Source organism: Sander vitreus, chromosome 22, assembly GCF_031162955.1.
Source record: "Sander vitreus isolate 19-12246 chromosome 22, sanVit1, whole genome shotgun sequence".
Lineage (NCBI taxonomy): Eukaryota > Metazoa > Chordata > Actinopteri > Perciformes > Percidae > Sander > Sander vitreus.
The window spans coordinates 1,377,731-1,403,672 of record NC_135876.1 but is presented as its reverse complement, the minus strand read 5'-3'; the positions used below and the strand labels follow the sequence as shown (position 1 = coordinate 1,403,672).

The following is a 25,942-nucleotide window of genomic DNA, read 5'->3' as shown; positions in this document are numbered from 1 at the left end:
GGGTGTGGGGGCACTGCAGTTGAGGGGGGACAGTGAGCGGATATAACCATATGACAAGCATGGGACTGTTAATTAGCCTGATAAGGTTGAGTTGTTTTGATGTAACGTTAGGTGTTAATGTTATTACCATGGAGTCTAATGTTAGCTAGCGTACTTGTTATTCCAAATTCCACTTGTAACGTTATAATGTCACTGAAGTTAGTGCTCTGGGACTACTCGTTTAATGTTTTGCAGCCAAAGTGCCAACTAACATTTTTAACCCTGATGGTTCCATTTTCTTTATGCTAACATAATATTAGCAATGCTGTCATAACCACAATGTTATTAAACAATTTGCCTTTGAAATTGGCTTTGGAACATGACATTAAATTATGAGATAACGGTATAGACGTTTAGCTAACATGGACCTACATGACTTATGATAGTTAAACCGAACGCTTGTTGCAGTACCCTTAATATGTCGCTTTAGAAGAGGGCAAATGCCAAGCTCACTGAAAACGACAGAAGCTAAATTGAAATTACCTTGTGAGTTTTTCTTTTAGTTTAAGTGGTTTTGAAATCAATGTATAAATGTCATACCTAAGCCCTTTTTTTGGATTGACCAAACAGCAGTTGCAATAGCTGCAAAGAGCAAAAACCACATTCATTTTTGCTACCTGATTATATCGCATCTTTGTCACCTTTTCACCTCTGACCAGTTTGCATTAATGGAGATTATATATCAAAAAATTGGATTAACTAAATCAAAATTATGAGATAAGAATAAAAACATTTTTGAGATGATACAAATTATAGAAATTTGACTTACTAAGTCAAATTTACAAGAGATGATTAAATGAGGTAAATTTGTATTATTACTTGTTTATCATGCATACATTTTCATACTTTTTCTCTTCTTAACTTTATTAGAAAAGTCTCCAAAAAAATGTTTTCCCCTTGACACATTCATACTCTATATGAATCATAAATAAATGAATACATTGATCAGGCCAAGTCTTTAATTTGCTGTAAGAAGAAATCAGTTGTTTTTTTTACAGAATTGGATCTCCGTTATATCTTTTATTGAAGAAAAGATGAGGATGGCACAAAGATGAAGGCTGACATTTGTCATCCTGAACACTTGCAGCTGTGGTTGTGCTGTAAAAGCAATCTGTTTTCACCCATCTTAAAAAAAAGAAGTAATCTGCATTTAATTGTGTCTGCAAGTCACCCTGACCTGGGGTGACGAGTTTAGCTGCGGATAAGTAAAACAACATGGACATGGAGGATTACAAGTTATTGTCAGCCCTGCATTTTAGTCTCACACCCTGAGTGTTACGCATCCACCCTTTATCCAGTCAGATTAAAAAAGGCAAGAATATCTACACAGAGAAAAATACATTACACACATAAAAAAGGCAAAGACCCTTATTTGTTATGACATTTGTAGATACAATTTTGTGTAGTAAAGCACTTTACATTGAGTCCCCTGTCATTTTTATCAGGGGCTGAACTGAATTGACTTTACTGAACAGAGCCACTCCACCACGCCTACCACACTAGACTGATCTCATGAAGTGGCGTATGTATGACACACCAATTCGTATGCCATTTTGGAGTGTTATCAAGACTCATAATCGCTTTTTAGCGTGTTTATCAACGCCGTTTGGCCTTTTCAATTTTCGATTTCCTTTTACTGCTGCGCATTTTCTGCTCATGAGCTGACCATGGTACTGAAGCAACAATGGCTGTAACGAATCCACGAGGGATATGTTACAATTGTGATTTCTGTCTGATGTATGCTGTAGATGTGCTATAGATATTTTCAGTGAAACAAGTTGACAACCTGTTGCTTTTTACAAGGCAGCTGCTTATGTCATTTCTGTAAAGGACACTCTTACTTTGTTTGTATCAGAGTGACGTGTGAACAGATTTGCCTTGAATTTGACAAACAGATGGGTCTTTGCCCAAGGAACAATAAATTAAATTGGGTGGTGATCTTGATCTGGGATTTCCAGCACTAGATGATAATGTGTTTTGTTTTTTAATCAAACCAATAGGGATAGAAACTTGATTCAAAGCATCCAAATTCGAAGCAGATGTTGTGAAAGAAAAAAGCTTAAATACAAGAGATATGTTGCTGTTGTGTATCTCAGTAATTTTAAGAATGTTTGATGAAGTGCCCTATGCTTTTAAATGTGTCAACCGGTAAACAACTGAGAAAAAAAAATGTTGTTCTTTGGGTTAGTTTTTTTAGAGCTGTAGACTACAGTAAAATCAGCCTAGAAACATGAGAGGTCATCCTATACCGAGGTATTGACCAACAATTTATTCCAAGCTGTAACATACCAAAGTTGTTATGGCGAGGTGTTGTCAAATGACTAAACCATCACTGATTTTTAAATTAGAATGCTTTATTGAGTTTCCGTGGCAGGCTATTGATAGTGGAGGATGTGCAGAGTGAGTGTTAATTACCCCATCATTTTGACACCATTAAAGAAGCTTGTAATAAGTTTAGTGTGACATGCACGTGTATGTATTTTAAGGAGTTGCTAGTTGTCCTACCTTAATTTCAAGGGCATAAAGCAAAAATGAATATATTTCATATATACTTTTTATGTTTTGTGTTTAGAGATATACTCCAAAACATACTAAATAAAAATCAATACGTTTTTCATGTTGGTATGACACATGTAGTTGTAGCAAATATTAGAACTCCCCACAATAACACATTTCAAGCACTGTGATTTGCTTCTGGGGGTGATTGACAGCGCTCCATGGCTCCTTCAACCAATGAGGGACGGTCGAGGGCGGGAACGTCTATACTGTAATCAATCCTCTGATCAGCCCGTGAGCGTCTGAGTGTGTTTGTTTTCCGTTGTAGCTGTCCTGTGTGTTCGCTCTCACAGAGTGTGAACCGCAGAGGTAGCTAAGCCGCAGGGTGTGTTTTTCCTCCATTAAAAGTGCGACAAGAGGGGTGAAGACGGACATGGGCGAAAGATTTGTGGTAGTCCCCGTTGACGGAGGAGTTGGGGTCGCCAGGGACGGGGAGCACTTGGACGCGGTTGTCGCCGATCCGGCACCAGACACCGGCGGCGGCAGCAGCAGCAGCAGCGGCAGTGGAACAGTGGAGGAAAAAGAGGCGGGGGAGGACAGCGTGTTCGAGCCGCAGGACCCCAACGCTGTGGTGCCTATCTTAGAGTACAACAGGGAGCCCAACAAGTACGGTAAGACAGCTGACCATTACAAACTCCGTGTTCCACTTCTTATCTCATCTATCTAACAGAGGATTAACTTTAGCCGTCACATTTCACTTGTTGTCTGGCTGTTTGTCCTCCCGTTTATGTAATGAAGCCGGGGCGTCAGTACCCCAAAACCGAAGCTTTGGCAAAAAAAAGAAGATAACGTTAATAGAGCCACAACAAGTTATGAACACTGCTGTAAAACATTATTTGGTTAGGTTATTGTGAAAATGTCATTTGTCACCAAACGGTCCACTGACATAACAGGCAATGCGGTCGAAGATTTTGCCAGCTCAAATTTTGCTTCACCTACATTCCCTTTCTGCAACGAACGACAGTTTCTTCTTCTTGTCATAAGAGTGAGTAAAGGTTTGGCACTTGTTGTACCTTTTTAAATGTAGATAACCAATTTGAGTCTTAAAAGATTGAACACAAAAGAAACTTGAGGTAGGCTTAACAAATCTTTTGTCCAGTATGCTGTTATTTAAACTCACTATAGTGCTCAAATAATGTTCCTCCAGAAAGGTTAGGTGTGCCTGTGGTAGCTTGTCATTACCTCACCATGGGTTTTTATTTCAAAAGGAAATTTTAACTTGATATATGACAAGATATTTCCATTTTATTTTATTTTTTTAAATCCACTGTATTTATTATACAGTCGAATATTATCATATTGAAGATGTCTTTTGCTCTGAACCATACTTTGGCTGCAGTCTTTATTCTCAAGCCTTGTTCGACCAGTTGCTCACAAACAAGGTGCTTCTATAGCAACAGGTTGAGGGCTAGAAGGTGCTGGAATAATTGTCTGGCACACAAGCCAAGCAAGCATGCTGACTTACAGTCACAGCACAGTGTGTACAGTGGCTAAGTGTGCGCACATCTGTTGTGTGTAATGATTGATGATTGTTGATCGTCAACTGTTTAGTCAAACTGTACTGAGAGTGCTGAAATGGGTCTCTTTTTAGACCTGGTTTCATTTGAATATTGTTTGCTTTGATGAACATGGGTCCCTTCTTTCCACTTATATTTGGATTCACAGAGGCCTTTAAATGTCACAGTAATAGTAATAATAAAAAAAAATAATAATAATAAAAAAAGGAAGACAGTTATCACGAAACAAACGGAGGTTTTGAGCAATAAAAAAATCTGCATGGAAAAATGAGAAAGATCACTCTGGTGATTATGTTGTACTGCTGCTTAATCATGGCAACAGAAGAGATTGTTGCTATTGACAGTATCAGGGTGTTGTATTTGAGGTTCAGTAAAAAATGTCTCACTGGCCCAGGGCCAGTACAAGATGCTGGGTGGCTAACAAGTCCGTTTCTGGCCCAACTACAGTGATAGTGATTTAGAGTCCTATATCCTGTACTAAGGTTTTCCACTCCTTTTGTGAAGAATCAGAACAATATTTGACAACATTAGGCTACATGAAATACAGATTATATTTTAATGCTTCTGTTTATTTGACATGTAAAGCACTAGGGCTGGACGATTAATCGAAAATGTATCGACATAAAAATTTTGAAGCTTCTATCGACGTATTTTTCCCATGACAATAATTTCGATAATGTATTCCTGTTAATAGGCCTACTTTCTCTTTAAAAACATTCAACCGCGTGTGTAGTCACGTGACTTGGCCCAGACCAGTCAGCTTCATGGAAAGCATCATGGAGGATAACTCAAACACCGAGTCAACTGAGCAACTGAGCAAAAAAACGCAGTGTCTGTTGTCTGGAAACATTTTGGCTTCAGAAACGATGATTTAGAACGTGATTAATTATCATTCATTTATCGTTATTTAGATTTTAGGTCATATTGTGCCGCCCTATAAAGTACTACGCTATTGATTGTGCAAAAAGCCGCTTTGAATTCAGACCTCCATGGCTTGTGATTGTGGATTTCAGGATTAAGGAAATAATTCAGACACTGCTTGTACAGTATATTATCCAGCATGGGTATTAACACGGGTGTATTCTCATCTGTAGCTTAATTTAGAGAAATGTCTTAAATCAAATCAATACCTCCACCTCAGAGTAGAAGAATAATTTCCACATGATTTCCTCTTCTATGATACAAGGACGGCTTGGCTGTCTATTCAGCTTTAATGCATGGATTGAATTTAATTCTAAATCAGATTAAGTTACTAAGAAGAAGGTGGGTGTGCACGTGCACCATGCACTGTGAGCAGCTTGTGTCTGCAGTGCTGGAGCTTGTTATGGCGTTTGCTTTGCATTTTTCTCAGCTACACAATGACTATTGAGTATATTGTTTGTGAGCTTTCATCAGCAAACATTAGGCATGTTTCCATCCACACGTTTTTATGCAAACGTCAAAATGTTACCTGGAAACAGCGTGCAGTTTCTTTTTAGCATCTACTCATTTTACACACAGATTGACAACAAAACAAGACTCTGAGTGAACATTACTAGCTATGTTTTTTCATGTTGGTTTTGAGCGGTATGCCCCCACTAACCTGGAAACGGTTTTAAAACAGTAACGTTAATAAAGCGTGTCGGAGGAATACAGCGTCTCCTGCAGCGGGGAGTCAGAGGCAGAGGGACCGCAGCGTTGGCAAACGTTAGCTTCTTGTCTCATCTGCGGTCTGATCAACAGTAAATTCATCATAATTCAGTGTCCACAATGCTATTTTCCAATAAACCGTAGCTGTCATATTTCGCGGGACCCGCGTGAGTGCGGATATCATGTCGCGGCTTTCGTCGCTGTTTGTCACTTTGCCTAAGATTGAGTGACAATTAGTACTCGCCCTGTTGTTTATTTGGTTGCCATGACTTCGCGAGCGATGACGTCCTGTCACTGTTCCAGTTGCTCACCCTAAAGGCCCCGACACACAGAGCCGACGGCCAAACGTCGGCAGAAAAGCCATTGTGACTGATCAGTCTCCCCGAGTTGGTCCAAAAATGCCTCGGAACACACCAAAGAGACGAGACGCAATACGTCTCCATAACAGCAGGCGGTGCTAATCTGTATTGTCGTCAAAAAATGAAAACCAGCAGCTGATTGGACGAACGCATCACGTGGGTCTGGCTGCTCCCCGACCATGGCGTCTCATTCAGAATCCGATCTCATATTGTACTAAAATAATTCACCGAAAGTGCCCGCCCCGCCCATTATACATGTCAAATCGGCCAAAATGAAGGCCGACGGCCCCTCGGACGGACGACGGCACGGAACACATGGAACAGACTCGAGTCACTGACCTCACCAGACTGTCAGACGGCCGATTATCGGCTCGGTGTGTCCGGGCCTTAAGGGGTGAGAGAATGGATGACAGTTTGTTTGCGTTCAGTAGAGCAGACGGCTCTGCTGAGTCATGTAATTGCAACTATATGACATTTCATAAACAGCTGAAGTAGCGGCGGTGCGCAGTGAACATAGCGGAAATCCTGTTGTGCATCTGCCCTATTTCTGATATTGTGGCGGCAGAAATTTTCAACATAGAGGAAACACTGTGGAAAAGTTATTTGCCGAATAAATGATGAATTGCGATTACGTTTTACTTTTTCACATTTAATGGACTGAAGAAGAAAATGTGAAAATGAAACCATCCTCTACTTGAACTTGAACTTATTTGTAACACATTTACATTATGATTGACTCTTTGTTTTGGGAGTTATCCTGGATTTCAATGTCCTCAGTTCCTCCCTCTACTGCAATCAGCACATGACTTATAGCAGGGGATGCCTGTTGTTTTGCTGTAATCTAGTTACTGACTAAATTGAATTCCTGGATGATGAAGTTGAGCATAGCAGATAATGAGTCTAGATAATGTTAAGATTAGATACTGGATGGTCAGGCATTTTCCTTTACAGAGGCACCACCTGTTTTTAGCAACACAGAGCCACTTCTACGTCCAAGTAGGCTGTTCCTAAACATTGTTCTTTGATTGTTTACTCGCTGGCTCGTGACAGATTATTATCCAATGGTAGATTGTGTTAAATGAAGCACCTAAAGGTTCTTGATAAAGCAGACTGAGTGATGCCAGTTATCTAAAACATACAGAAAGACGGTTTCTTGACATTTGTAGGTCACTGATAAACAATTTAAGGTTTTCTTGTGTGAGTGTAGAGTTATTATTTTTTTCTGACTGGACTGGGAAACTGTTATACTTGTCGTTGAGGTTACACAACATGGAAGATTAAGTAACATAGTGTAAAGAGGAAGTAGTGGTTAATGAAGAAGTGTCAATTACAGAAAAGAAGACAGCTGTGTGAATCATAGTGGCTGTTTGTTTCACTGGCTCGTCCTATTAAAGCCTATAAGGCCATCTATAAATGTATGTTATTCCTGTTCCTTGTTCAGTCTGTGTGAAGCAGAGGCGAAGCTGTGAGTGAAGTAAGTGATGTGAATATACAAACATGCCTAAATGTATACATTTTATTATACGTATTCTAAGAATGTGTTCTATATGTTCAAACAACTATGCTCTGTAAACACAGTCTCAACAAGCGATGTAATGAATATATATTAATAGTTGAAATCACATGAAGAGGTTTCAGGGTACAACAGATGATGCACTCTGCTGCTTGCCTCAGATACGTAGGATGACTAAGATTATATTTGGATTTATGAGAGATTAAGCAGGCAGTGAAAGATAAATGAGGTTCTACAGGGATACAAGTCTCCAAAAGGTGTTGGATTTAAACTTCGACAGAGACAGACTGTCAATCTGTCGCTCTGGCAGTTCACACACTGGCAAATGTTTGGGGTTGGGAAACACTATTGCTGTTGCTGTGGAGAAGCTTTGTCATATGTAAATGACCCTGACCCCGACAAACCAATCAAACCAAAAGCTAGGCCTACTTATGTTCTGCTTTACACATACTAATTTGGTAGGTTCATTTTATTAAAATGCAAAACCTCTGACATCTGTTTAAAACATGTTTTTTTACTGTAATAAGTTCTGTTATACCTAGACCGTCTGTTAGAGTGACAGATATGTCAAGGTCTTAATGTCTCCTTGAGGTTAAGACATACAGATTTGGGTTTGTGAATGTCTGTGATTGTTTTATGTGTTTTGCTACCGTTTGGGTCCAGATGTATTGCAAAAAGAAAAAGAAAATGGGACTATTTTTCAGGTGGAGCCTGAGGTAACATAAGCATAGATATTGTTAATGATTTGAGGAGGGTGCAGTATAAATGGGTTAGGTTTGGTAAATGAATGCGAGTCTTCAGAATGTCCTCACTACACAGCAATATGTTTGCGTGCGTGTGTGTTTGTGTGTGCGTGTGCGTGTGTGTGCGTGTGTGTGTGTGCATTCATGTTTAAAAAGGCATGCACCTTGGGCTATCATGTGCTGCCCTCTGCTTTATTTGGAGCCCGGCAGTCATCACATGGACACCAACTGGGCCCTGGCTTCCACTATATGTTCTCCTGCTGCTGTGTGGCCTCCCAGTCCACTGCGCTGGCTTCCCTGCCAATCCTGCGTGGGATGTTTGTTCCAGTTGCTCCTTATTTACACGTAACACTCAGGAGAAGGGGTGTGTCCCTCTCCAGTCAAACAGAAGGGTTTTCAGAGAACTTTCTTCTCTTTTGGGAAATGTAAACAGGCACAGTTTAGCCCAGTTCATGAAATGGCCTTTTTTTTTTATCAAGGGCATTATACCAGTTACAGTATACTTACTAATGAGGACTGGGTATCACCACGGATTTCCTGATTCGATTCTGATTCATAAGGTCCTGATTCAATTACATTTTTGACTACATTTTCGATTCAATGTCGATTAGTCCATTGTCGATTTCAGTTGCAAAACCAAACCAAACCAACCAACCAACCAACCGGCTTTGACTGCGGTACACTTTTTCCTTCTTCCAACGTTACATGATTGCTGGATATACCACGCAAACTTTTCTTCACTTTCCTGGAGCATGAGCGGATAGCTGAAAGGAACATCAACTGTTGAAAGGTTGGGAAAAAAAAACAAAAAAAACGTTGGTTCTTAATTCATTTAGAGCATTTCGCTAAGAGGAAACTCAATAAAAAGCCATTTTGCCGACACTAAAGCCAGACACTATATCGTATTAAGTTGCTGTGAGCTGTACATTCACCACTTCTAAACAAACGGCAGAACATAACTTTATCTGGGAATTTCCTCTGCAGCGCTGTGCAGATAGGTCTGGCTATGCGAGACTGCCTCGGAGCTGACCGGGCAAAGACATCAGTTTTCATCAGACTCACCCTGGGTCAGTTAATTAAGTCTACTGCTAACTTACAATACTAATAACATTACCGTCACCAAAATACCCCCGCAATTAAATCCATACTTCAATGTTAACCGTCAAACCACTAGCCTGTTTGGAAACATTTCATGAACACATATGCATATGAAGTGGTTTGGGGGTCCTTCTGTAAGTAATTTTGGGGTACAGTTTGGTTCTGGAGAAAGCTACAAGCAGCAATACCACAGGCCAAGCAATCTGCCCGTTCCAAACAGGCACATTTTGAACGGGCACTAGTTTAACATAAACACACAACAAAGTACAGCTCTACAGTCAGTCCAGTCAGTGAGTAATGAGTGACATTTCATTCAGTTATCTTGAGGTGAGAGGTCAAGGGACCCCTTTTAAAACGGCCATGCCAGTTTTTCCCCCGCCAAAATGTAGCCTTTATTTGGAGGGTTATTTAACCCCCTTCCCAACAAGCTAGCATGACATAGTTGGTGCAGATGGATTCCTTAGGTCTTCCACTTGCTTATGATACAGACAGAGATCGATTCTGGATTGGATTATTCAAATGAAAATCGATTTAATTTGGACAGCCGATTTTTTATTTTTTTTTCTACTTAATGCAAGTTTAACCTCTCAAATGTGAAACACACAAGAGAGGGAGTCTGTCAGTGTCAATTACAGCTGCAAATGCACGTTCAGTCATTCCTGACCCGAAGGCATGCAGGGACACATCTTTCTTAGCTTATGGTTCTTGAATCACTACACAATCCTGCATCATCCCATCTAGCCTTTGGCAAGCCTTTTTTTTGCCTGCAAGTCATAAACCCTTTGACCATTTTACTGGCTCCATTATTAAGTTTATTTAATTTTGTTTGCCACATTTATTGCGTTAAGCAGATAAACATTACATTCGAGTATCACATATAAATTAAGACTGCTAAACTAGTTGAGAACTGCACAGGATCTGTATTGCCAACTGCCACCATGGCTCTTCAGAGACTGTTTTCCGTAGCTATGTGAACCCAGAGATAACCCTGTGTTGTCCTTGGGAACTCATGACATGCTACACAGTGCATATGTATATCATAATCTGAGATCCAGGTACGGTGTAACAGAGCTTCACTGTGCTGTCTCTGTTTCCTTTTATCCTTCTCTGACAGAAATTGGGTTTGAATCAATGCCACAGCTATCAACAGATGTGTGTGTGTGTGTGTGTGTGTGTGTGTGTGTGTGTGTGTGTGTGTGTGTTATATTGTGGGTGCCATGTGTTAAAGGTCAGCTTGAAGAATAGGATGACCATTACTGGATTTCTGAGGCAGATACTGATATCTATATTTGGGAGTTGGAAATATTTATAATATATAATGTAGGGCTGCAACTAACGAATATTTTCATAGTCGATTAATCTGTTGATTATTTTCTCAATTATTCGATTAGTTGTTTGGTCTATACCATGTCAGAAAATGGTGAAAAAATGTTGATCAGTGTTTCCGAAAAAGCCCGAGATGACGTCCTCAAATGTCTTGTTTTGTCCACAACTCAAAGATATTCAGTTTACCGTCACAGAGGTGAATCGATTATCAAAATAGTTGGCGATTAATTTAAGAGTTGACAACTAATCGATTAATCTTTGCAGCTCTAATATAATGACCAATATATTAACAAACAACAGTTTTGATATTTACATAGCGAGACATTTGACAGTGTAAAAATCAACTTGTCAGTGCTCTTTGCTAAATGTAACGGTGACACAAATTACCTGTACTGTACTGTAATTTCTTGTTACTTATTGGCCGACATACACTAATATGATATATCTGTAATAAGCTAATATTGGCCTGGCTAATTTTTTTCGTCTAGCTCTAGCTTGAATATTTATTGGCTAAATTTCTTTTTTTAAGCATTCAGGAAGCAGCTTCTCATTTTTAACCGGCACTGACCATCACGTCTGGCGGTTAAAATGACAAACGTTATTGTTATTATTATTGTTAGTTCCATATGAAACTTGCTCTGTCAATCTGGTGTCTGTATGGCCAAAGAGCAGTGTTTCTGTAGTTCCAACAAAGTGATTTGTCTTCTTTCTAGCTGATTGTGTCACGTTTCAGTCACATTTCCCAGTCAAACTTTTATTCCCATCAATAATTGAAGCTTATGAATAGCTTATTGAATAGTTTTGAACAAGGACCCTCAGTATTTGGATCCGATAGCTTGTAGAGCTTAGATCGGGCCCAAAAAATGAAGCCCGACCCTACCCGAGCCCGTGCACGTTGTGTCCGAGACCGGCCCGGCCTGACACATTAACTGGAATTATGAGCCCGAGCCCAATTTAACCCGACAATTTTTTGAATAGGCTACATGGGCCGTTATAACTGACGTTCTCAACTACAATTCCGAGTTGTTTGAACTACAGAAATCTGTTTGGAATTATCTTAATGAATACCGGTAATGCAACAAGGACGAAGCATGTAAACTGCTGTTAGTTTATTCAGAATGGAATGGATCGCAAATGATCCGAATGAAGAAACGTAAAAAATAAAAAGATCGACCCTATTAGCTCCCTCAGCTGAATAGTGAGGGTAACAGATCAAGGCAGCAACATAATCAAAGCCCTGGAATATAGGAGACTTTCTGGTCTCCATCACCTAATCGGCCGACAACAGTGCTGCAGATGGGGGAGACGCGATGTAGCCCAGTTTACCTCACGCTCAAGTCAGGTCAGGACATCCACCCAGAGCTACGGGAGAAGCTGGAGAGCCAGAGCTTTCTCCCCTCGGAATAAGGCTAATAAAGTAATGATTAAAAAACACAAATGCTTGTTTAAGGGCCCAGCCCGATCATAGCAGCATAAAATGTCGGCCCGGGCTCGAGCTCGGGCAGAGAATCTAAACTCTAATAGCTTGTGAAAAATAAGGTGTGTGACATTTAGAAGCTACAGCTGTGTCAGATACTTAATCTAAAAGGTAGGGAAATACAAGTATCGGATTGTTGGACTCAGTATTGGCCGATACCTAATATTAAAGGGCTCGAGTGGAGATCAGGGCCAAACTAACTTGATTGGGCCATCCCTAAATACTATTATAATGTACAATATCTACTAATTAATGTGCCAGACTTACTGGATATGGAAACACTACTGTAGTCAACCTGAAATCCTGTTGCTATCTCTTCTCATGCTCTTTACATAAAAGTGAAGCTGGTGTTTATTTCAGACACACAATGCATGTGGTCAGACTGATAACAGTAAACATTTTCCAGCAGCTGAAAGCCACTGCTACTGAATAGACATTGAACAGACGTGGGAAAAAACTACTTAACATGTTTTTCCCCTGGACGTTCTCTATATTTACTGTTGGTTGTCTTGGGGTTTTCCAGCTCTTGGTCAGCAGAATGTGTATGGCTAAGTAAGGCATTTACAGTGAGTCATTTTGGCCTTATTACCTTTGCTACTGCAATAAATACTCTTGTAGGACAAAAATAATGCCAAATGAGGTATGTGGAGTGCAAAATCTACCTTTGAAATTACATCAGGAGCTGGCGAGGAATTGTTCAAATCAGCAAGCACATGCAGGGATTGGACACATGAACATGAACAGATTATATAATGCCTTCGAGTACAATAGCCCTGCAATAAATGCTACCTCTAATAATTTTGTAATTAAATAAGAGTTGAATCAACGTCTCTGTTACTGTCTCAACCGAAATTAGGCATTCATTATATATTTAATATCTGCCTTAGATTGTGTAGGTGTTCATGTTTTTGTGTCCACCCTAGGTATATGCAAGAGGAAAAGACACAGTCGTTTTGGGTGGCTGGGCGCTAAGCCCAGGGTGCAGCGACGGAGCCCTTGTAAAATTGTGTCGAGAGATATCTTGTTTTGGTGGAAAATTTGCACGCGGGGAGGTGAGCCCTGGCATTAAAATGGCTCAATTCCTGCAGAAGAAAATGCCACATAAAACCGTAGTCATAAAAGATGATGTTGACTATGTGATAATGTTTACTGATAAAAAAGACAAACATAATTTGATCATTGATGCCCTAGAGAGGTGAAGCCTGCGTATACTTTTCAGCTCTGGACTAGAAAATTCCACAATAGTTTTTGACAGTGTGCTGACCACTTGGTGCACATCCCAATAACACTGACTAAGTATTAATAGCAGTAGCTGTATCGACGTACATAGGCCACACATTCTGTCTGTGTGTTGCTGAGACAGAGATAATACAATTGTTTAACAATAGCAATAGGAAATGCATGGATGGATTTTTTTTTAAGTAAGCCCAGCCTGCATGGGCTTACAAGACACCAAGAATGCATACAGGTCAGGACCAGAGTGCAGCGTATGGTAAGCATCACTTACCATTTATTTATTTTATTTTTTTATTTTACACAATGTATACTTCGACACTTTGAAAATTGAGAATATATTTTTGCAGTGCTGGAAAAAAAAACTGTAGCACCTAAAGTAATGTAATAAATTATGGACTTAACGTGTTGGTTGCTAGCTTGTTTTTTTTTTCACGTAGCGACATGGATTTTGAAAACGGTAATGTGTAGATAGCGGAAGGAGAGGAGAATTCCATCTGAAATAGGCGGCCAATGGCGGGCTTATACGCACAGTCTACATCATGTGAGTCAGACTACAAGCAGCCTAAATGACTCCGTCAAAAGCCAGAAATGAAACTGATACAGTGGAAGCTTCAATCATTTCCAGCATATCTCATGACCTCTAATGAGCTGTCCTGAGCTCACAAAACACCTGAGCCAACTTTTTGCTAAACGTACCCACGGGCTGACAATGTTCAGCTACTTGCCATATCAAGAGAGATAAAAGACTAAACTGAACTGGCGATCGATAGATTACCATAATATGCCTACTGTAGGAACTGCACGGATGCGAAACAATCTGTAAAATGCACTTCTTTAGCCCTCTATTCATTGACATGTGGAAGGATCGACATGCAAAAGGGTGATTAGGGGCCTTTCTCCATCCGTTTATGGCGAACAATTACAGAAGAAGATCACCTTACTTGCTCTTAAGACAATTCCTGGAGCCAAAACATGAAACTCAAGTTTCATCCATAATGTAAGCACTATTATCTATTTTCAAGTAACTCTAAACTACAAATGGAATCATAGTTTGAAATTAGCCCTGATCACAGAAGACCCAGCATCCATAGAAAAAGGTTTAAAAAAAGTATGCCTTCGTCTACAAAGGAGTGTCACCTGAGCCTGTTGTGTCAAATACAGTTTAATGGATGACTGGCAGGCAAGAGTGTTGTTACCTGAGATGGTTGAGGTGGGGCTGCCCATGTGTGCAGTAAAGTCGTTACAGACTTCACGTTGCCTCATATCATGCAGTGAGTGGCGTTTACCTTTCCCCAGCTAATTCACTGTAGTTACCTTGACTTTGAATAGCGGATTGTGAGTAGTGGGATTTTTCCATCATTGGATCATCATAGAATGTATGTCTCACTGCAGACTGCAGTTCAGCTGAGGTCTCCTTTACAGACCAATAAAGACAAGCCATGGAAATGTTTCAGAAAGGAAACTAAAAGGTTTCAGTCACCATTTTACAGTCAAACATTAGGAAAATCTGACTGACTATGATGGCTGGCATTGTTTCCCCTCAGTTTCACTTGAGTCACTGCTTGTAAAAGAAAATAACCTTTCCATTTTCCAGTTTACCTGATTACACAGGTTACTGTTAACACTGCTGTGAAATGTTGGTCTAGGTGTACAAATTATAGAACAAATAGTTTGTCCTTCCATATTATGTCATGATGGTGTTAACTGGTGGGTGTATTTCCGGATGTGATCAAATGGGGGCAACAGAGTGTCATTATTAGTCTTCAGCTATGTGTTGCGTAATGAGGGGAATCAAGTCAAATTCAAAACACACGCCAGTCAAAGATGAGCCTTTGCAAAAGTGTGAGTTTTTATTTTTCTCTACTCCAACTGCCGACAGTTACTGCAACAGACATGTATGTGACTGTTCCAGCTTTCCAACTCCTGTGTTATATAATTTACATGTACTGTAAGTTCTATTCAAATGGCTTGTATAAGCACACAATCTCACACAGACCAATTGCACACCATCGGCCCTGCTCCAAAAACTTAGAGCTGAAGTAAACAGAGAGTCAAACGACCCAGAACATGTTCTCAGAAGTTGTTGGAGTTAGTGGACCAATCCTGAGCTAAAATACTGCAGAATATTAGTTTTGCATCCATCAAGTGGCAAGAAAAACTACTACAGTGTTGTTCTGTTGGATGTATAAATGATGGTCATTTTCTGTTAACAATTGAGCCATAACAGCTTATAATGTACTACAGTATAGTATATTGAGGGTTTTCTTTTTCCTCTCTTAGAAATTTTTTTTAAGAGCAGGAGGAAGTAACAGAGACGAGTAGATGCCATGTGACGAAGGCCATGACCCAAACTCACATGACATGATAAAGAGATGATATTCTAGCTTTTTTAACACCATGATTTCCTTTGTGTTTTACAATGAGTCATTCAGTATAACTAGTGCAGTGGCCGTTGAAAATGGGCCTGTTTGGAACGGGCCGATTGCTTGGCCTTTGGTAGTGCTGCTTGTAGAATTCTTCAAAACCAAATTGTACCCCAAAATTACTTACGGAAGGACCCCAAACCACTTAATATGCAACTCCACTGTATAGCCTACTACTGACTTACAGTGTAGGATACGTCTACATCATAGGATTAGGAGTAATCAGACATTAGCGTCATGGACTCATGGCAGTGTGCTACCCACCTGGCCCGTGTGTGTGTGTGTGTGTGTGTGTGTGTGTGTGTGTGTGTGTGTGTGTGTGTATGTGTGTGTGTGTGTATGTATGTATGTATATATATATATATATATATATATATATATATATATATATATATATATATATATATATATATATATATATATATATATGTTTGGGTCACTAGTGGGTTTGGGTCACATATATAAAATATATATCAGCACATATCTGCGTTAATGAGAGAGAGAGGGAGGGAGAGAGAGAGAGGGAGAGGGAGAGAGAGAGAGAGGGAGAGGGAGAGAGAGAGAGAGAGAGAGAGGGAGAGGGAGAGAGAGAGAGAGAGAGAGAGAGAGAGAGAGAGAGAGAGAGAGATGTTGTCTTGTGTCATATGATCGTTAACGAATTTAACACTTCAGCAGAGGTGTTAATTTCCATACAGGTTTAGTGGCTTGACGGTTAACTGAAGTATGGATTTGATTTTTGCGGGGGTATTTTGGCGACGGTACTGTTAATAGTGTTATAAGTCAGCAGTAGACTTAATTAACCCGACCCAGGGCGACTCTGATGAAAACTGATGCGTCTGCCCGGTTCAACTCTGAGATTTTCTCGCATTGCACAGCGCTCTGAAGGAATAATCTCCGAGATTACGTTATGTTCTGCCAGCTCACAGCAATTTAATATAATGGCAGGGAAAGAGTAGCCCCCGTTGTTGTAAAGCGTTCTGCATGTGGCGTCTGTGTGTCACGTGCTGGTTACCTTCCCCCCAAACACGGACACACATATACAGATAACGTCTTGCTGCCACTTGTCTGTAGCTGGCTGTGCTTTGCATGTGTGAGATTCTGAAACGTCCTTAAATTCGGGAATTGTCGTTTGACAGACAGACAGACAGACAGACAGACAGACAGACAGACAGACGTTCCTGCAATTTATAGATAGATGATCTCAAAGGAAGGTTGACCTTCCTCATGCCAACTCCAGAGGGCGCTATCTCATACTAGTGGGGATTTAGTGTATCACTTAACAGCTCTTGAGTAGGGCAGATGATAATGTCACAGACAAATGGAGTGGTGTTTTCTGACTGTGTTACCTTGCTGCTGTCAAACAGGTAGTTTTAACTTTAGCTTTGTCCTAGCCTTGCAGAACCATGTGTGCCACATTTTTTGAAACTGATAGTATGGCTCCTGTTACTCCTGTATTTACTAAAGCAAACAAATCTTTAGCACTATTTGCACAGGACTGGTATTACCAGGGATCCCGTCACGTCTGTATACTGTCACTACAGGATAGTCTGTATTTTACCTGAATTTACTGACATTATCCCACCCATATGATGTCAAGGCTGTTCAAACTTTCATATACAGTATAATTGCCAATACAACTCTAAATCACAGAGATGTTGACTCGCACAGGACTAATATTATCACACAACCTCTGTGTTTGGCGAAATATGGTAGGTAATTTACAGTGGAATATTTACTTGACAAATTACAGACCTGGCAGAGTCGCACGGGATTAAGATTACAGTCGACCTCCGCAATTATTACAAACCTCTAGGTCCCCAGGTAATACTAGTCCTATGCGAATAACAGCAACAAAACCCTCTTTTTTTCCATTTTGGACCGAACATCTCTTCACAGTTTAATTGATCATAAAGCATCAAAACCATGACAGAAAAAAGTTGCAATGGAAATGAATAGCGCTAGATGAAAGGTCATTAAAGTGGATAGAAATCAGGGAGTTGAGGAAAAAAAACGGTGGAATTATCTTTTGGTTAGAAAGAAAGGAAGTGTCCATGAGAAAAAAAAGAGCTGTGTCCTTGAGCTGTACTTGGTGTATCTGTTACAAATCCAGTCTCTCCCATCTTCCCTTGTATAATCAATCAATACATATATTTTGGGATTAGAAATCTGAGCCTACTGAGAAAAGGTTCAGCTCAGTTGAACTGTTATTTTCTGAGCACATAAATCCATCACTGTCTGTGGAGTAGGATGGGCTGATTGGCGATGATTTAAGGGTTGATTGTTTTTTCTAGGGCTGCGCCATTAATGTAAACGCAATTGCAATCGCGATGTTGCTCTGTGCGATTACACAACCGCAAAAAAAAAAAAAAGTGTGCTGTGCACTCTAGTCTCTGGTTGCACTGCAGTCTCCACGTTGTTACACCTTTCCTGTTTCACTGCGGTCAAGCAGCCGTTGCTCAGATGCTGTTTGAATGCATTTACCATAAGTATCAGTACATGGGTGCACTATAATTAGCGCGTCGGCTGATTTGTCCAAGGAGATCCAAGCAACGGCTGCCTTGACTGCAGTCCTGTATTAGGCTCCCTGATTGTGGTCGGTAGCACAGGGGAGACATTCCCTCCAGGGCCGATGCCCTTTTGGGGACAACACCCTTCACTTTACCTGCAATACTCACTCAACGCACCTGCCATTCTCGCTCTCGCTTACACTACCCTCGTCCACAAAAGATATGACCCATCAGTAGTCTCTGTTTAGGCAGTAGCGTGTGTGTCGTGTATGGTCATGTGAGTATCAGAAGGTTTTTTTTGTATCTACTTTTACTTTAAGAAGAGCTTGTACAAAGTATATTTTGTAACTTAAACAGTAGTTATCATATTACACCCATCTTAAATGTCATTATTTATAAGGGCATACCAAAAAAAAAAAAAATATATATATATATATATACCGGGAACCATCACCTTATCGTGGTGGAGAGGTTTGTGTGTCCCTATGAACCTGAGGGCTGTGTTGTCTGGAGCTTTGTGCTCCTGGTAGGGTCTCCCAAGGCAAAGTGGTCTCAGGTGAGGGGCCAGACAAAGAATGGTTCAAAAATCCTATGAAAAATCGAGGAAGGGATGAAGTGACCCTGCCCGGAGGAAGCCCGGGGCCCCCGTCTGGAGCCAGGCCCAGATGGAGGGCTCGTCAGCGAGCGTCTGGTGGCCGGGTTTGCCACGGAGCCCGGTCGGGCACAGCCCGAAAAAGCTACGTGGCGGACATCCCTCCATCCCATGGGCCCACCACCTGTGGGAGGAACCGCTGGGGTCGGGTGCGCTGCCACATGGGTGGCAGTGAAGGTCAGGGGCCTCGACGGACCAGACCCGGGCAGCAGAGGCTGGCTCTGGGGGACGTGGAATGTCACCTCTCTGTGGGGGAAGGAGCCGGAACTTGTGCGGGAGGTGGAGCGCTACCGGTTAGATCTGGTGGGGCTTACCTCTACGCACAGTCTTGGTTCTGGAACCATACTCCTGGATAGGGGTTGGACTCTTTTCTTCTCCGGAGTTGCCCAGGGTGTGAGGCGCCGGGCGGGTGTGGGGATACTCACAAGCCCCGGCTGAGCGCCGCTACGTTGGAGTTTAACCCGTGGGACGAGAGGGTCGCCTCCCTACGCCTGCGGGTTGTGGGGGGAAAAACTCTGACTGTTGTTTGTGCATATGCACCAAACAAGAGTTCAGAGTATTCGGCCTTCTTGGAGACCTTGAGTGGAGTCCTGCATGGGGCTCCAGTCGGGGACTCCATAGTTCTGCTGGGGGGGGACTTCAACGCGCACGTGGGTAATGATGGAGACACATGGAGAGGCGTGATTGGGAGGAACGGCCTCCCTGATCTAAACCAGAGTGGTTGTTTGTTGTTGGACTTCTGTGCTAGTCATGGATTGTCTATAACGAACACCATGTATCGAACATAGGGATGCTCATAAGTGTACTTGGTACCAGAGCACCCTAGGCCAAAGGTCAATGATCGATTTTATAATCGTTTCATCTGATCTGAGGCCATATGTTTTGGACACTCGGGTGAAGAGAGGGGCAGAGCTGTCAACCGATCACCATCTGGTGGTGAGTTGGGTCAGGGGTGGGGGAAGACTCTGGACAGACCTGGTAAGCCCAAGCGGGTAGTGCGGGTAAATTGGGAACGTCTGGAGGAGGCCCCTGTCCGACAGACTTTCAACTCACACCTCCGGGCGGAGCTTTTCGTGCATCCCTGTGGAGGCTGGGGGCATTGAACCTGAGTGGACAATGTTCAAAGTTTCCATTGCTGAAGCTGCGGTGAGGAGCTGTGGTCTTAGGGTCTTAGGTGCCTCAAGGGGCGGTAACCCACGAACACCGTGGTGGACACCGGTGGTCAGGGAAGCCGTCCGACTGAAGAAGGAGTCTTTCCGGGATATGTTATCCCAGACGACTCCGGAGGCAGTTGCAAGGTACCGAAGGGGCCCGAAGGGCTGCAGCCTCTGCCGTGAAAGAGGCAAAGCAGCGTGTGTGGGAGAAGTTCGGAGAAGACATGGAGAAGGACTTTCGGTCGGCACCAAGGTACTTCTGGAAAACCGTTCGCCACCTCAGGAGGGGGAAGCGGGGAACCATCCAAGCTGTGTACAGTAAGGATGGGGACGCTGTTGACCTCAACTGAGGAGGTAATAGAGGCGGTGGAAGGAGCACTTTGAGGAACTCCTAAATCCGACTAATACGCCCTCTATGGTAGAGGCAGAGCTGGAGGATGAGGGGGATTGGCATCAATTTCCCTGGTGGAGGTTGCTGAGGTAGTTAAACAACTCCACAGTGGCAAAGCCCCAGGAATTGATGAGATCCGTCCCAGAAATGCTTAAAGCTCTGGGTGTGGAGGTTGTCTTGGTTGACACGCCTCTTCAACATTGCGTGGAAGTCTGGGGACGGTGCCTAAGGAGTGGCAGACCGGGGTGGTGGTTCCCCTTTTTTAAAAAGGGGGACCAGAGGGTGTGTGCCAATTACAGGGGGTATCACACTTCTCAGCCTCCCGGTAAAGTCTACTCCAAGGTGCTGGAAAGGAGGGTTCGGTCGATAGTCGAATCTCAGGTTGAAGAGGAACAATGCGGATTCCGTCCTGGTCGTGGAACAACGGACCAGATCTTTACTCTCGCAAGGATCCTGGAGGGAGCCTGGGAGTATGCCCAACCAGTCTACATGTGTTTTGTGGATCTGGAGAAGGCGTATGACCGGGTGCCCCGGGAGATACTGTGGGAGGTGCTGCGGGAGTACAGGGGTGAGGGGGTCCCTTCTCAGGGCCATCCAATCTCTGTACGACCAAAGCGAGAGCTGTGTCCGGGTTCTCGGCAGTAAGTCGGACTCGTTTCAGGTGAGAGTTGGCCTCCGCCAGGGCTGCGCTTTGTCACCAATCCTGTTTGTAGTATTTATGGACAGGATATCAGGCGTAGTCGGGGTGGAGAGGGGTTGCAGTTCGGTGGGCTGGGGATCTCATCGCTGCTTTTGCAGATGATGTGGTCCTGATGGCATCATCGGCCTGTGACCTTCAGCACTCACTGGATCGGTTCGCAGCCGAGTGTGAAGCGGCTGGGATGAGGATCAGCACCTCTAAATCGGAGGCCATGGTTCTCAGCAGGAAACCGATGGAGTGCCTTCTCCAGGTAGGGAATGAGTCCTTACCCCAAGTGAAGGAGTTCAAGTACCTTGGGGTCTTGTTCGCGAGTGAGGGGACAATGGAGCGGGAGATTGGTCGGAGAATCGGCACAGCAGGTGCGGTATTACATTCAATTTATCGCACCGTTGTGGCGAAAAGAGAGCTGAGCCAGAAGGCAAAGCTCTCAATCTACCGGTCAGTTTTTGTTCCTACCCTCACCTATGGTCATGAAGGCTGGGTCATGACCGAAAGAACAAGATCCAGGGTACAAGCGGCCGAAATGGGTTTCCTCAGGAGGGTAGCTGGCGTCTCCCTTAGAGATAGGGTGAGAAGCTCAGTTATCCGTGAGGAGCTCGGAGTAGAGCCGCTGCTCCTTTGCGTCGAAAGGAGCCAGTTGAGGTGGTTCGGGCATCTGGTAAGGATGCCCCCTGGGCGCCTCCCTAGGGAGGTGTTCCAGGCACGTCCAGCTGGGAGGAGGCCTCGGGGGAGACCCAGGACTAGGTGGAGGGATTATATCTCTAACCTGGCCTGGGAACGCCTCGGGATCCCCCAGTCGGAGCTGGTTAATGTGGCCCGGGAAAGGGAAGTTTGGGGTCCCCTGCTGGAGCTGCTACCCCCGCGACCCGACCCCGGATAAGCGGATGAAGATGGATGGATGGATGGATGGATGGTATAAAGTTTTGATTATTTCAAAGCGCTGAGCCACACTCAAGATGATATTCAAACTATTTAATCCATATTGAATTCCAATGTCAATAATTAAAAAAATGCTAAATAGAGAGGAAATGATCTAATAAAAATTAATAAGCATACTACAACAACTACTACTACTACTACTACTACTACGAAGAATGTTTATTACTTACTCTTAGAAATCCAAATCATACTTAAAATGAATGGATAAAAGATCTTACATTTTTCTTTGGCACTAAGACTAAGTCGTCCATGCTATGTAACTCCCCTCATACTCCCGCCACCCACTGGAGATCTGATTGTCAATCGTCAATCTCGAGTAATCACCATTGGACAATATGAAAATAGAAATGTTCGCCAAACCCTACTTTGGAGCTAGTTTAAACCATAGACACACATAATATGTATGTCTCCTACCCCCCTGTACAGAATGTCCATTAACCTGTGTTTTTCCATGCCATAGTGATCAGCTGTTTTTTTTTTTTTTTTTGATTTTATAAATTGATTATTTCCTCCTCTTATGAATATTTTGGAGCAACAGACGAGTCTATAATGAAGTTATGTAATAAATACCCTTGTGTTCCTGTGTTTTTATGTTGTGCTTTGGCTGGGAGACATTGCATCAAGCATGGCATGGTGAAAAACTATCTGAGAACTGCTTATATCACAACATTTTAGCCTAGTTTTCAGTCTTCACTGTGGATCATTGTAAACTCTCTCATAAAAGGGGCATTGTCCTCCTGGCCTGGATGCACTGACTGTCCCTGAGAAGCAGTCTGACTGTCTGGCCACTTAATCAACGGATGCCCTTTACATCACTGTTCATCCACTGAGCAGGAAGTAGATAAGTGCTCGCTTTGTACCTTAGTAGCACCATAATACTTTGTGAACATTGTGTTGTCAGATCACAGTATTGATTAATGCCCTCCATTCACTATGCACAGAAACATTCCCTATGATTCTAGGAGCTACTTTGGACAGTATATTATTTCTCAGGCTTATTCATTAAACACTCGATTTGCCTGTAGCATGGAGCCAGTCCCATATTTGCAACCACACCAACTTACTGGAAATGTTTCATTGAAACCTGACCTGCCATCTCCTTAGCAGAAGGTTTGGACAAAGTATTTCTGAAATACCCGATTGGATGGTTGGTGCTTTACTGATATGGTATGTGACAAGTGTTCTGGTAAATTGAATTCTCCGTGTTCTTCCTCTATAGTGAAGTACCCCCAAAATGTTCCCTTTTGTTCTTAGTTACTTAATTACACCTGTTTGTAGACAGAGGAAAGAAGTTTAGTGTCTCTCTATTTCTCTCCCTCTCTCTCACCAACCGGTCGCGTCAGATGGCCGCCCATCAAGAGCCAGGTTTTGTCCGAGGTTTCTGCTTCTTACAGCTGGAACACACCGGGTGCGCAAGTGTCACTTTGCGTAGATAGTTGCCTGATCGTGTGCCCGGCCAGTCTCTGTGTCTCTCTCTGTGTCTCTCTCTGTGTCTGTGTCTCTGTGTCTCTCTGTGTCTCTCTCTGTGTCTGTGTCTGTCTCTCTCTCTCTCTGAGTGGCTGGGTGCTTGGGGTTTGTGTTGTAATTGTTTGCTGTAATGTGGTCATGAATCTATGAAATGTTGATGTAATATGTATCTGCTGCATGATTGTGTAACTCACACTATATATATATATATATATATGGGGTTATATATATATATATATATGGGGTTTCAAATTAGCTAGAAAATTGGCTAGAAACCTTTTATGCAACACATCGACACATAGTGTTATGGCTTTGACTGTGATAATTATGTATGTAATAATGTGCGCTGCATTATCCCTGACAAATAAACTAATACAAAAAATAAATAGAAAGAGACAGGATGAGTGGGGAAACTGTGGTAATTGTGTGTGTGTCACTCTTTTCTGTCTGTCAGTCAGTCTCCCTCTCCGTGTGCCTGATTGTGTGTCTCGCTGTGAGAAGTCAAGACAGCCAAAATCACCATGAACCTAGATGTTTTATTTTTTGTAAAGTATCCGGCTGCACTGTGGTCTTCCTGTATGTGATTACCTGTCTGGCTTGACACATACTCTCGCATCTCACGCAAGAAATAGAGGAGACGCCGAAACTATTGCTGCAGTGCCTGGACAGACGCGCATGCTACGCGCCCGGTATGAACGGACAGATTGGATAACATTGGCGCCGAAATAAAAAGAGCTGTGCTACTCTGCTATACGCGTGCTACCCTGCTATACGCGCCCGGTGTGTTTCGACTGTTAAAAGAAGTCTTTCACACGCTGTCACACCAAATGCATGCTCTTGTGGGAATTGTTGGGTCTGTGTAAATTATAGAGTGTAGACCTACTCTGTCTGTAAAGTGTCCTGAGATAACCTCTGTTATGATTTCAGCTGAGCGGAGGAGTCAGTGATTTTAACCAGGGCAGTTTCAGTACTGAGTTTAGGGCAGAAACCAGATTGGAAGGGTTCATGGAGGTTGTTTGAGTCAAGGTGGGACTGAAGCTGACTGGCAACTACCCTCGCAACTACCCTTTACAGATGAAGGGAAGGTTGGAGATGGGCCTGTAATGGTTTAGGTCAGCTGGGTCGACAGAGTTTTTTAAATGGGGGGTGTAATTTCAGACATTTTTAGAGTGGGGGGTGCAGTTCCAGAGGTGAGGGAGGAGTTCATTATTTTTGTGATTAAGGGGGAACTAGATGGCAGACAGGTAGTGGGTTTGGCTTTGAGGATGAGTTCAGTGATGGTATTTTCAGTAGCTGGGGTGAAGTTGGAGAGAACCTACTATTAAAATGGTAAATGGTCTGCGTTTATATAGTGCCTCTCTTCCTTATTGGAGAAAGCACTTTACAATTTGCCTATAATTCAACCATTCAAATACACATTCATACACCGATAGTGGTGAAGCTGCCATGCAAGGCGCTGGCCTGCCATCGGGAGAAACTTGGGGTGAGGTGTCTTGCTTAAGGACACTTCGACATGTGGACAGGAGGAGCTGGGCATCGAACCTTGTTGTGAAAAGCTCTACCTCCTGAGCCACAGCCGCCCCAACGCCCCTCCGTTGTTAAGGTAAGGGCACAAGATTTGGTTCAGGTTAAGATAGGTGTCACGGCATAACCACAACTTGATAGTATTGTTGCGTGTCTAGGGGCTTCCAAAGTTTGGCTGCTTGTACATTTGACTCTACACCTGGTCTGTCAGGCTACAGGTTAAGTGGATGGGCCTACCTTTGTTTTGGTCCGCTGGTGATCAGCCTCGATGCTGCGGTGAGTTTATTTTTAGACATTTAAGACACGGACAAATACTATTAACACAATTTGATTTGGAAAAAGAGAATTCCTTCCCCGTGACATTCAGAAACACGTCCTTCCTCTCTGACTGCCCTTTAGTCTGTCCATAACTTCCGCTTTGTAAACTCCTAGCGGCTGTGACGCAGGTAAACCACACCCACCTCAGCCTGGCAAGCCAATAGGAAAGATTCTGCCGTGACATAGGGGAAACGCTTCTTAACGGGGAAACGGTCATAACACCGGCAGCACGGCCGTAGCTGTGGCAGCCATGTTGGTTTTGGCGGCCGGGTCTGTAGCAAACTATGGTCCAGTCCAGCTAACCTCCTTGTGTCCCCGCCTGGAGCTATGCTAATTAACCTCCACTCAGCCTTAGTTAGTTGAGATACCTGTCA

At 42.8% G+C, this 25,942-nt stretch overlaps 1 protein-coding gene across 4 annotated transcripts in view; it reads left to right on the top strand.

Annotated features, from left to right (window-relative positions):
• Nucleotides 1-2,840: 2,840 nt before the first annotated feature.
• slc12a7b (solute carrier family 12 member 7b) overlaps nucleotides 2,841-25,942 on the top strand; it is a 108,452-nt gene continuing 85,350 nt past the window's right edge. For 3 of the 4 annotated variants that reach the window (XM_078281174.1, XM_078281170.1, XM_078281169.1), the window contains exon 1: nucleotides 2,842-3,206. In XM_078281174.1, coding sequence (XP_078137300.1) covers nucleotides 2,969-3,206 — 238 coding nt within the window. In that variant the 5' untranslated portion in view covers nucleotides 2,842-2,968. Of the gene's footprint in view, nucleotides 3,207-25,942 lie in introns of all 4 variants that reach the window. The other variant, XM_078281173.1, reaches the window with a different exon arrangement.